The sequence below is a fragment of the Caretta caretta genome, chromosome 6 (assembly GCF_965140235.1).
Source record: "Caretta caretta isolate rCarCar2 chromosome 6, rCarCar1.hap1, whole genome shotgun sequence".
Lineage (NCBI taxonomy): Eukaryota > Metazoa > Chordata > Testudines > Cheloniidae > Caretta > Caretta caretta.
In genome coordinates, this window is record NC_134211.1 from 116,631,008 (window position 1) to 116,644,596 (window position 13,589).

The 13,589-nt window shown below is 44.8% G+C and overlaps 1 protein-coding gene across 1 annotated transcript in view; it reads right to left on the reverse strand.

Moving 5' to 3' along the window:
* MTHFD1 (methylenetetrahydrofolate dehydrogenase, cyclohydrolase and formyltetrahydrofolate synthetase 1) overlaps positions 1–9,723 on the reverse strand; it is a 70,481-nt gene extending 60,758 nt beyond the window's left edge. The window contains exon 1 of the mRNA XM_048853596.2: positions 9,568–9,723. Within this exon, the coding sequence (XP_048709553.2) occupies positions 9,568–9,608 (41 nt within the window). The 5' untranslated portion in view covers positions 9,609–9,723. The remainder of the gene's footprint in view (positions 1–9,567) is intronic.
* Between the last annotated feature and the right edge of the window lie 3,866 nt (positions 9,724–13,589).

The window sequence follows — 13,589 nt, forward strand, 5'->3', positions numbered from 1 at the left end:
TCATTCATTTAATACAGAATCAGGAGCCACGGCTTACCTCAACTCATACTGCATTCATTAAAAAAAATAAAGATTAGCTCAGTTTTCCTCTACAGCAAGAAAGTAACATGAGAAAACTCAATGGAGCGCGAGTTCCTACTGCTCTCTAAGCACACACACACACACACCAAAAAAAAAAAGTCATTTGTTAGAAGGCCATCTAGCGTTTGCTAAAAAGCAACTACATTGTTTCGGTTGCAAGCAAAAGTAAAAGCCACACATACTGAAGTTTATTTAAGAAAGAAAACTATAATAAGGATCAGCTGTAAGAAATTTTTGGATGTTTAAATCTACAGACTTAATTACAAATAAATACATTTAAAAAAAATATTTGGAAAAAAACAGCTCTTATCAACTGAGGGCTCTGTTTTGAAATATATTATTATTTATGTGGAATTATTTTGCTTTTAAAAACAAAGACCAAGACACTGCAGTTCACTTTGAACTAGAGATATTCTGCAGTAGCTTTACTTCTCTGGCATTAAGAGCCATATACGACATCCATACAAGCTCACTCACATACTGCGTGTGCCAAGGGCACACACAAGTCAAGGACAGGATGTGGCCCTAAGAATATATGCTCAAAGTACTCAGCTCCAAAGTTATGTGACTTCAGTTTATAAACTACACTCCCCCGCACTGAAGTGACTGCCAGAAAAACCAAGGGGAATGGATAAGAGCGCTTTTAAAAATCTTTTGGAGGGAAGGAAAATAATTCACTAAAATTAGGAGATGCTCATACAAATCCCACATCACCACATGATACCTGTAGCTAGGCTAGGTAGTGAGGGAGCAGAGGTTACAGGATCATCAAGATTCTGATATCTGAGTTGAAAGAGACAAACATACAGCACTGAGTTAACACAGTTAAGCACCTTTCCTGGTGTTTGTGTGAAAATTGGCATATGTATGACAGCAAGACAGCTAAGGCCCCGCCCAGACAGATTAGGTGCTGTTGCTGTTTCCCCACCCAATCCTCCGGAAGATGCCTCCCCCCTCTAATTGAGAGTTTTTGTTCATTAACTGGGGATCTGATTGGATTCCCCAATTACAGGTTTCAGAACTGGCTGGGAAGGCTTCTGTTTCATTCTGTCTGGCCAGGAGATTGAAACTTTTTCTTTTGGATGCGCATCTCATAATGGTGATTCACATCTGTGTCACCTCAAGATCTGACTGCTGCAAAGTGCTCTGTGCTTGGGGTTAGCTCTTAAATGAATCTGAGTGCTGAAACCGGTGCAGAATGGAGAAGCCTGCTTATTACACAGGGCATCCCCAGGCAAGCACATTGCACTGGTGCTTTGTGATCTGCACTGGCTGCCTGTGGGTTTCCAGGAGGAATTTTAGACGTTGATTTTTACCTGTAAAACCCTAACTGATCTGTGTCCTGCCTAGCTAAGAGACCATCACACCAGGCCATACTGCACCAGGTGCGATCAGTGGAGGCACTCAGGCTAGAGCTCCCTGCCTCAATATAAAAAAGGCCGATGCTGGAAGGCATCCTCTGTGTGGAACTTGCTTCCCTCAGGTCAGAAATTGTCCTAGATTGTGGAGTTTCAGGGTGCCCTGGCTTTTGGGGAATGGTACTGATTGAGGGATGGTATTTGGGGAGGATAGAGTACACAGTTTGTTTTGCTATGCTGTGCTAATCTCAGCTAGTTTCACAATTGGCATTTGCTGTGGACGTTTTTCATGTTGTGATGGGCATGTCTCCTCTCCATCCTGCAGTGCATCTCTCTTGCATTTGAGCAGATAAAGCCAAAGAAATAATAAAATATAAACAAGTGTTACATTTTGTAAAATAACGATGCCATGACTTCCTACTTCATAGGATTGTTGTGAGGACTGGGAAGTCCTTGATCTCTGAAATTTGTGAAGGGCTATAAAGGTACGTCCACACTACAGCTGCTACAGCAGCACAGCTATGGTGTGCCGCTTTCTGCCATACTGTACGCGCTTCCTACGTCAATAGAAGAGGTTTTCCCTTGAGGTAGATAATCTACCTCTCCAAACATTCTTCCATCGACCTAACTACAGCACAAATTGTCCACAGCCCTCAGTGATGTAGCTAGGTCAAGCTAATTTTTAAGTGTAGACCGGGCCTAAGTCAGTTCTCAGACAGAGGGAGAGCACTAACCAAGGGGACAGAGCCTGGGACTAGAAGGAGGAGGATAGCCTCAGCTCTACCCGATTCACTATGTGATCTTGGACATGTCACTTAGTCTCTCCTCCCTGGAAGCAGACAGCTACTTTACAGGAGAAGGCTGTTCACTTCTAAAAGGCCTGACTACTGTTCAGTTTAGAGCATAGCCTTTGGCCCGGTCTATGTTTAAAAAGGTTTGCCACCACAGCAATGTTGGTTAGGAGTGCGATTTTTTGCCGGCACATCCACGCTGGCAAAAATCCTAGGGTAGACTCAAATATACCAGCAAAGTAGTTAAATTGCCTGTATACCTTATTTTGCTCAGGGAACTAGTATAAGTTATACCACCAAAAGGACATTTTTGCCAGTAAAGCTGCATCAACATTAAGAGGGTTTTCCAGTATAGCAAGCCTTTGAATGCAGACATGGCCTTGAATGTCTTCAGATGTTATAACTGAGACTAATTGTTACTCTGAAACCTGTCATAATTGAGACTGGCTCCAATCATAGTTGTGCTGTGCAAGGTTTTCTGCTGGACTATGGAACCATAACTGATTTAATCTGTCCCACCACAGGAAGCGTGAAAGATTTTAACTCTATGGGCTAAATGGCACCTTAGAAGGGAAGTTCATGTACTGGGTTGAAAAGGCTGAGAAATCAAACTAATTTCAAGATGATTTCTATACCACAGGAGAGGGGTCAGGAACCACATTCCTTCAACGAGGGCTTTCTGCTGCGGAAACAAGACAACAAGTATCAAAAACCTGAGGAAAACGGAGGTAGACAGCAAGATGCAAAAGCCAAAAGACAGACACCCAACCCCCTGAAATATTTGGGGCCTGTCCATATTATAAAAATGACAGTGCTAACACACCTTAGATGCCATCTGCTTACCTGGTCGTACCCTACAAAGACAAGACTAAAGCACAGTGTTTAATAAAGAACAAAAACAATCAGTAATACCCAGAGTGAAATCCTGCCCCCCCTGAACTAAATGGGAATTTTGCCAATCTGGCCAGCATTTCATCCACAGCATAGACATGTCTCCGCAGGTGGAACTAAACAGTTACAACACAGTTGTGTCCTTTTAACTTTCAGCTCACCTTTTTCACATTTACTGTACTTAGGAACTTCCATTAAAAAAAAGAAAGAATTGTGTAGCTGTCATCCGACTCTCCTAGTCTGTAAATATTTGACTGACCTCCAAATAGACTCTTTCCCTGATAAAAGGTTAAAGCCATGACATTACAAAAACTAAGTGATTACCACATGCACACCACCATACACAATCCTGACTTTGCAAGCTGTGGTAGAAGCAAGTTCCCTATACATAAACAATCAGTGCCTCTTGTAAAAATTCCTGGAAAAACACACACGCACACACCTTCTTCTATTGACAGACCTTTACTGGACCTGAGATTACATGTTTGATTGCCTCAAGACACTTTTATTCCTGAACTTTGTCCCATCTCAAAGGTGATCAGAATTCTTTGATATAACATTTCTCTATAGGATCCAGAGGAGAAAGAGAACGTTAAAAGATATGGAGCCACTTCCCTCAATCTCCTTCATTTGAAAAATTCTAGCTAAAATCTGGTTCCTTCCATCCTGGAATGTACTCTACTGGTTTTGCTACATTTGACCAAACTCATGACAGGAGCAGGGGAATTGGGAGGCAGGAGAGATATTTGCATGTACAACTGCAATTATTTCCATACTGCTCCTGGAAAATCAATTAGGCTGGAAGCCCATTTATAAAGTGTGGCAGGATAATTTGCTCTTTTCATTCTTTTCCCAGGCTGGTTAAGAGGACTAGTTGCCTCATATACATGTAGCTTAAACCTAGACAAAATAAATAAAAGACACTTTGTTTTTAAATAAACAGTAAGAGTGACTGACAGTGTTGTAGCCGTATTGATCCCAGGTAGGTGAGGTAATATCTTTTGAAGTTTGTCCAATAAAATACATTACCTTACCCTCCTTATCTCTGTACTAAGGGTGATTAACCACTGGAACAAATTATGAAGGGAAGTGGTATATTCTCCATCTCTTGATGACTTCTAATCAAGACTGGATTCCTTTCTGGAAAATACAGTCTAGCCAAACACAAGTCATGCTGTAGACAAGCACAAAATACTGGGCTCAAGTAAATGGGTAAATAGATAAAATTCCACGGCCTGCGATATACAGGTCAAATCAGATCTAATGGTCCCTTCAGGCCTTACCATCTGTGAACCACTGCTGATGGCCCTGCTGGGATAAGTGACTTGGTCATTTGCTGCGAACAGTCAGGACTTTAACCATCTCTCCTCTGAACTGTCAGCACTCACCTCTGACGCTAGAGTGGAACTGTGATACAGGATGTAACCCTATTTTCTTAGATAGCTACTCTTGTGCATTAAAATAGAACAAAAGGCAGGTGATATAAAGCAGCCTCTTTTGATTGCAAAATACAAAGAAGAATTCAATAGCAGCCACGTGGTTAGTGAGATCAATACATCACAATGAAAGCCCTCAATTCTGTCTTACCGAACTAATGGACTATAGGAGCACACAGTTTGAGCTATGACTAAAGGGGCTGCTGGTCTTTTTTTGGCATAGGATGGGAGGGTAGAGTCTGTGGTAAGCACTGGGCAGGGATTCAGGAGATTGACATTAAATCCCCAGCTCTGCTACAGATTTCCAGTGTAACTTTTGGCAAGTCATTTAGACTTTCTATGCTTTTGTTTACCATCTGTAAAATGGGAATAATTCTACCACTCGTCTGATTTTTCTATTTAGATTGTAAGCTCTTCAGGGAAGGAACTGCCTCTTACTGAGTCTTTGGACAACACGTGGCACAGTGGGGTCCCAATCTCAGTCTAGTTGCTACTGTAATACAAATAACATGTAGTAATCAAAGTTTTTCTAGTAGATTTATCAACTTAAGGTAAATGACAAGTGTAAAACATATTGCTAATAAAATTAGCAGGTTTGATCTTCCAGATGAATACTCTATTGTGATCATTTTAATTAATGCACACAGGGCAAAAAAGTACTCACGCTATCAAACTAAACACCAGCAAAATTATTTTAAGTACTTCACTTTTTTCAGAGACCTATAAATCAGTTTATATCTGCAACAACTATGGCCCATGAGGATCTGCTACAATTCAGGACCTGTTTCTGTGCCAAAGGTAAGAGAAGAAGTCTGCAGCAGTAACAACATGCAAACTTCCCCAGTTTTACCAGTAGATTCTGCAGTCATTAAGTGTAAAATTCTGAGAACATTGACTTTCAGAGTGCCATAACCATGACACAGCATGGTGTAATGGACAGTGCAAGAGACTAAGAAACTGGAACTCGAGAGTTCCAACTCTGCCACTAACTCACTTTGATACACGGCCCTCACATCCACTGAAGTAGTGTCTGATTTTGGATGTCCAGCTTGAGACATTTTTGGCCTGATTTTCAGAAGTGCTGAGCATTCACAATCCCAACTTCAGTTAATGGAGCTGCCACAGCTCAGCACCCTGAAAAATCAGGCCCAAGGTCTCACCCCAGATCTGAGGTAACTTTTGACTTCAACATCTGTCTCTTAGTTTCCCCAACTGTAAAATAGGGTTAATATTTGTCCAGCACTTTGAAGAGGTAAACACTAGACACTATTTAGTACTAAGCCTTTCAAAGGAGAACATTAAGCTCTTTCATTCCATTTGGATATTTAGCAATAAGATGACAAAAAGATGAGAAGAAAGCAAACTAAAGGTACAACATACAGTCTTGCATAAACCCTCATTTCCCACCTACTGAAACCTAGAAAGGATCCTAGCAGGAGACAGAGAACGGATTTTTAAAAGTAAGAAGGGATTTCACCATACTGCAAACATTTAGGCAGATGATTTATCTCTGCATGAGGACTGATACCAAATGCCAGTCAGTTATATGCCACTAGGGTAATGTTAGGCCAGTGATGTAATAGAGAACGAAAGCATACAAAATTAAAGAGAGAATGATTTTAGAAGACAGAACAGTTATTTAAGTAGTTTGAAATGACTTGTTTTTGAATATTTCTAAAGATTCTTTAATAACCTTTCTTCCCTGTACAATGCTGTCTTAGTACTTTCCATTCTCCCTGCCCACAGACCATTGCGTTGTTAGTACAATAGTGAAAGGGGTGAGCAAATCTATAGTGTGCCTTGACTTCTTTTGCTACTGCTGTTCACTGACAGCAAACACCAGCAGCAGCAATTTAACAGAACCACCCCTGCTTTTCTTTGCTGACACAGGTGACCCCGATTTAGAGGGGAAGTGAAGGCAGCTGTAAAAAAACAACAAACAACAAATGGAAGAAAAGGGAAGTTGATAGCACTTAATATAAACCATGTTAGGAATGGTAGAAAATTGATAAGGGAAGCCAAGGGACACAAGAAGAAATCTATGGCCATCAGATGCGTTAAGGACATAAGAAGGAGTTTTTAAAATATATTGGGACCAAAAAGAATCCTGACAATGGTATTGGCCCATTACTATATGGAAATGGTAGAATGTATCAATAAAAACGCACAAGTGTTCAATAAATATTTCTGTTCTATATTTGGGGAAAAAACAGAAAATAAAGTCTCATCATATTCTACTAGTATTTCTGGAGAATGTTAAACAGAAGCTACTAAAGTTAGATATCTTTAAATCAGAAGGCCAAAATAACTTGCACGCTAGAGTTTTTATTAATGTTGATTTTTTTTGTTCAGTACGTCTTAGAGCACTGGGGAAATTCCAGAAGACTGGAAGAAAGCTAATGCGCCAATTTTTAAAAAGGGTAAATGGGATGACCTGGGCAAGATAATGGAGCAGTTGATATGGGACTCGATTAATAAAAAACTAAAAGGCTGTTAATGCAATTAATGCGTATCAGCATGGGTTTATGGAAAATAGATCCTGTCAAACTAACCATGTTTTTTGATGAAATTACAAGTTTGGTTGACAACATTAATAGTGTTGATGTATTTCAGAGTAACAGCCGTGTTAGTCTGTATTCGCAAAAAGAAAAGGAGTACTTGTGGCACCTTAGAGACTAACCAATTTATTTGAGCATGAGCTTTCGTGAGCTACAGCTCACTTCATCGGATGCATACTGTGGAAACTGCCTAAGTGTTGATGTAATGTCCTTAAACTTCTGTAATGTCTTCGACCGCAAAACATTTTGATTAAAAAATGAGAACCATATAAAATCAACATGGCATACATTAAATGGATTAAAAACTGGCTAACTGATAGGTCTCAAAAACGTAACTGTAAACGGGGAATCATTATTGAGCAAGTGTTTCCAGTGGGGTCCCACAGGGAGTGGTTCCTGGCCCTATCCTATTCAACATTTTTATCAATAACCTGAAAGAAAACATTAAATCAACACTGATAAAGTTTGCAGATGACAAAAAAATTGGGGGAGTGGTAAATAACGAAGAGACTGATTAATGATTCAGAGCTATCTAGATTGCTTAGTAAACTGAGCACAAGCAAACAATGTGTTTTAATACAGGTAAATGCATACATCTAGGAACATAGAATGTAGGCCAGACCTACAGGATGGGGGATTCTATCCTGGGAAGCAGTGACGCTGAAAAAGATATGGTGGTCATAGTGGATAATCAACTGAAGCTGAGCTCCCAGTGTGATGCTGTGGCCAAAAGAGATAATGTGATCCTGGGATGCATAAACAGGGGAATCTCAAGTAGGAGTAGACAGGTTATTTTACCTCTATATTTGGCACTGGTATGACTGCTGCTGGAATACTGAGTCCAGTTCTGGTGCCCACAATTCAAAAAGGATGGTGATACATTTGAGAAGGTTTAGAGAAGAGGAGCCACATGAATGACTAACGTTTTAGAACACATGCCTCACACTGATAGGCTCAAGGAGCTCAATCTGTATCACAGAATATCAGGAGATCATCTAGTCCAACCCCCTGCTCAAAGCAGGACCAATCCCCATTTTTTGCCCCAGATCAACTTAACAGCCCCCTCAAGGATTGAACTCACAACCCTGGGTTTAGCAGGCCAATGCTCACACCACTGAGCTAATCTATTTAGCTTAATAAAGAGAAGGTTAAGGGGTAATTTGATTACAGACTGTAAAATACCTACAGGGGAAATATTTAATAATAAAAAAATAACACTTCAGTCTACCAGAGAAAGGTATAACACAATCCAATGCCTGGAAGTTGAAGCTAGCCAAATTCAAATTGGAAAAAAGGTGTACATTTTTAAAGGTGAGAGTCATTAACCACTGGGCCAATTTACTAAAGGTCATAATGGATTCTCCATCAGGGACAATCTTTAAATAAAGATTGGAATATTTTTCTTAAAAGATATGCTCCAGGAATTATTTTGGGCTATGGACTGTGCTATATGAGAAATCAGTCCCTTCTGGCATTACTATTTATGAATCTATGGACCCTACTAGACAACACCATGTTGAACCCATCAAGATTATTACATGAATTGCAATAGCACTTCTAGACCCCATTGTGCTAGGCACTGTACACACGTAATATGCACATGGTCCTCACCCTAGAGCACATGCAATCTAAATACATCACGAAAGGCAACAGACGGATGGAACCAACATTTGGGGGGAGAAGAGCACAAGGTCACAGGGACTGTCACCGTGTTAGGATTAACTTAAGCAGTGGTTGCAGCGCAGCAGCCACCAAGAGAGACAGACAAGTGGACAAGTGGGTAAGTGAATGGCTGGGGGGGAGATTTACCAGAAACCATCCTGTCTACCCAGGGATCCATCCTGGCACTGGAAGGCTCAAGACTAGCCAACATTTACAAACAAAACAAAACAAAAAAAGCCCACCATGTAATAGTGTTTGCCCTCGTACATCACACTTCGTGGGACGATTCCAAAGCATACCCCACCCCCAACCCAGCCTGCCCCCCCCCCAAAAAAAACCCCTCCAAACACGCGGAAGCCGGTTTCAGAGCCGGGGTCAACTTAGGCTGGGCCCCGGGGCGGGAAACAACAGTGCAGAGGTCCCCGCTCCAGCCCGGGCGCGGAGACCCGGCGAAGTAACAGCGCCTGCGGGGGCCGTTTCCCCAGGCCCGGGCCAGGCGAACGGGCGGGTTTCGGTCCCGCCCTGCCACTCTCCCGTCCCGCGCAGGCGGCTCCCCAGGCAGGCGCCCCGCCGGCGGCAGCGGGACGCACCGCGCCGCACCCCCGGGGAGAGCCGGGCGGAGCGGGAGCACCGCCCTGCTGGCCTGGCTGCCGCGGGCGCGCCCAGACGGGCCCCAGGGGCGCTGCCAGGCTGCAGCCGGGAACCCCCCGCTCGCCCGCCCGCCAGCCACCGGCGCAGCCTCTTTGCGGCCCGCGCGCCCCGGCCCCGGCCCCGGCCCCGGGGTACGTACGCGGCGGCGGCTTTGCCGCAGAGGACCTGCGCGGGGGCCATGGTGACTGCTCGCGCGCCCGCCGCCCCGGCGCTCCCCGAGGCTCCAATTGCGCGTGGCTGCGCCCGCGAGCCCAGACACCCGCCCGCCGCACCCACGTGGCCCGAGCTTCCGCGCCCGCCGGGCGCCCCCGCCCCCGCGCGCCGGCAAGGGACAGGGGGGCGGGATCCGCCGGCTGCGCTGGCTCATAGGCCTCCCGGGGCCAAGCGCCCGCCCCTCTTTGGCCAATTAACAATCCTGTTGTTGTGACCCACGCTGCTGGCGGGCCCCATCGGGGGCCACGTTCGCCGCAGGCGGTAGCTGCTGCACCCATGCAGCCTGGCTAGGCCTGCCCGAGCCTGTGAGAGAGAAGGCGGTCCTGGTCTCCACTGCAGCCTCTGGGCTGTGGATAAATTACTCCTGGGGGAATGCTGCACCCTTGCGCAGGCACAGAATTCATGTCCCCCACAGATTTCTTTGCTTCCCTACAGAAAAAATGACTTTCTGAGGGGGAAGCAAAGGGAAGCCACAAAAGCGGCCAGGGAAGCCACAAAAGCAGCCAGGCAACCCTCCCTAGCCGTCTGTTTTGGGTGCCCGGGTAGCTGTCAGAGAGGTAAATCACTGAGGGGCAGGACTAGGAAAGACCTGGCTGGTGGCTCCTATCCTGTGCTGGGATCAGCTGCTAGTCCTGGCTTGGCTAGGGAGGATGCGACTTCCTCTTCCCCTGCATGGCATCCGGGACTGGGTCAGACCCACCCCCAGGTTTCTCCCCCAGCTGCAGGAAGATCTGCAAACTCCCTTCACGCACACACTTCCTGTATCCATTGCTCCTCAGCTGCAGACGGAGGGATCCCTGTACAAGAAGCTGCTTCCCCCATCCACCCAACCAACCCTGGTGCATCTAGACCCTCCTGCCAAGCCTCACCCCTCTGCACTCAGAACCTCCCCGATAAGCCCCACTCTGCTGCACCTGGACCACACCATGAAGCCACCCACACCCAGATCCCACCAAGCCCCAACTAGCTGCACCTGGATGCCCACCTCACTGAGCCCCACTCCCCCAGCATCTGGACTGCTCCTCACTGGTTGTCCCACACCCAGATCTCCCTACTGAGCTCTGTTCCCCCCACACCTAGACCCCCCCAAGCCCCAACACCCTCATCTGGACCCCCCTGCAGAGTCCCATTACCGCTGCACCCATAACTTCCCAACAAGCCCCTGTGCATTGTTAGGGGGCTTATTCCTTCACCCACTTACTTCCCTGGTCCTTCTCGCATGAACAGAGAGCAACAATACCCGAAGTCCAAAGGTGCAAACAATTCGATGTTTATTGGGGTGAACTTCCAGCAAGCATGATTCCAGTTTCCTTCCTTAGTATCCTCCTTCCCAGCTCTGACACCACAGACACCTGTGTCCCTGTTCCCATTCCTGCCCTTAGCCAAACATGATTCCAACTTCCTTACTCCCATTCCCTGTTCCCATTTCCCCTTTATATTCAGGCCTGTCTGCAAAGGCCTGTACTTTAAGAATGTAGGTGTATTCTTATCACTTGGCTAGTTCTAGAGGTATAAAAGAAAAAGAATCAAAATCACTGTCTGCTGGTGTAAGGGCCTTCTCTTATGGTGACAGTCTGAGGCCCTGTTCTTAGGCTAAGGCCTTTGGCTAAGCAGCAAAGGCAGCCATAAGCTAGGAAGCGAACAGTCACATTCTCACATTCCAAACTAGTCACATTGAAATAAGATGCTGTTGGGCTGTTAGGCACTATCAGGACAGGATTGTATGCCTATCACCTCCAGAGAAAGGGAAGTGCCTAGAAAATGTAAACGGAAACTTAGTTTGATAGCATCCTGTCTGGCAAGAACTCACTTATCAATAGCTGGGATGTGAAATCCTCACTTCTGTATTGTTTTGTCATTATAGTTTTCACTTTGCTATTGTTTGTCTGTATAATCTCTGTCTGGTTCTGTGATTGTTCCTGTCTGCTGTATAATTAATTTTGCTGGGTGTAAACTAATTAAGGTGGTGGGATATAATTGGTTACATAATCATGTTACAATATGTTAGGATTGGTTAGTTAAATTTCAGGAAAATGATTGGTTAAGGTATAGCTAAGCAGAACTCAAGTTTTACTATATAGTCTGCAGTCAATCAGGAAGTGAGTGGGTGTGGGTGGGAGGGGGTGGGTGTGGGGGAGATGGGAACAGGAGTAAGAAAATTGGAATCACGTTTTGCTAAAGGGGGAAATGAGAACAGGGAATGGGAGTAAGGAAGTTGGAATCATCTTTGGCTAAGGGCAGGAATGGGAACAGGGACACAGGTGTCTGTGGTGTCAGAGCTGGGAAGGAGGATACTAAGGAAGGAAACTGGAATCATGCTTGCTGGAAGTTCACCCCAATAAACATCGAATTGTTTGCACCTTTGGACTTCGGGTATTGTTGCTCTCTGTTCATGCAAGAAGGACCAGGGAAGTAAGTGGGTGAAGGAATAAGCCCCCTAACATGCATCAAGACTGCCCCCTGCACCTGGATCCCCCACTGAGCCGCCTGCACTCAGATTGCCCCACACAGAACTCTCTCAATCCACAGCTGGATCCCCCCACACTAATCCCCTCTGCACTTGGATCCTGCTGGGCTGAGTCTGCCTACTCACACCTGGTGCACCTGGCATGGAGGGGCAGGGCCCAGGGGTGTTTCTGGGGCAGGCCTGGTCCTTGTGCGGTGTCCTTGGGTGCAGCCTCACTGCTGAATCCAGGTCCCGGTGTGGAGCTGCAGAGTGATCTCCAACTTCTGTGCCAGTAGCCTGTGCTCCCCAATGCCATGCTGGAGCCTCCACATTTATTTGACAAATAAAATTTGCAGAATTTTATAATATTGTGCACACAATTTTTATTTTTTTGGCACAGAAAGCCCACAGGGGTAACATTAGTAGCTAAGGGTGAAAGGCTCCCAGAGCTGGATGGGAAGGGTTGTGTCTGAGACAGTCTGACCATCCATGTCAGGCACAGCCCTTCCTGTAACGAAAAGGAAGCCTCACAGTGCAGTATGGTAAAATGTGGTACAAGATTGCCATACTTTTATATATTGTTGCTGCTGTGTTCTGTTAAACAGTGGCTACGTTCCTCTAGAGAGGGGGCTGCATTTCAGGGGTGAGTGAAATAATCATTGTCTAAGCATATTGTGCACAATTGTTTGCTCTTCTCAGAGAGGCATACACCACATTCATAGGGCAAGAGATGGATGAAGTCAACCCCTAATATATCTGCTGTTGAAACCAATGAGGCATTTCATGTGAGTATGGACTAAACCAGGATTAGGCCTTCATATTCTCTGTTAACCTCAGGATGCCGTAATAATTGACAAATAGTGGAGTAAAACGAGTGACTAGTTTAAAGGGTGAAAAGTTACTTATCTGGGAGTGTGTCTTCCCTGCTTTTGTTTTTTCCCCCCCAGTCAGCTGGACATTTGCTTTACTTTGCTTTTTACTGGGTGAAAACTTCAGTATCTCTTGACCCATAAAATAATTTCACTAAGAAAGAAACAACATTAACTTCATAATACGTTGTAACCATAGTGTTAAAGCCCAGACGCTTCCCTTTAAAGGTAACCTGTAAGGGAGGGGAATAAATTGAGTCATTCCCTTTTTTGCTTCTATATGATACATAAAGAAAGCTTGCAAGAGCTTTCTCTTTCATTCTTTAAAAGTTCCGTACTCTCCATTAGAAATTCTGGTACCCTGTTTTTCCCCTGGATGTCTCTACAGAAATCTGGTGGGATTATACAATTAAAACCATTTAATTGAGAGAAATGATTTCCCCCACAGCTTGCTTAAAATTCTGTCTTGTTTGCTTTTGTTGATGTCTCTAATTCAAACGCCTGAATGAACAAGTGGGAGAGAATATGGCTCTGTAAAAAAGATTGAACACGCCCCACTCCTTCAACGAAGGCTGAGAAAGCTCACAAAAAACATCTGAGACAACCCATCCGCCAGCGAAACCAGGGAACTCC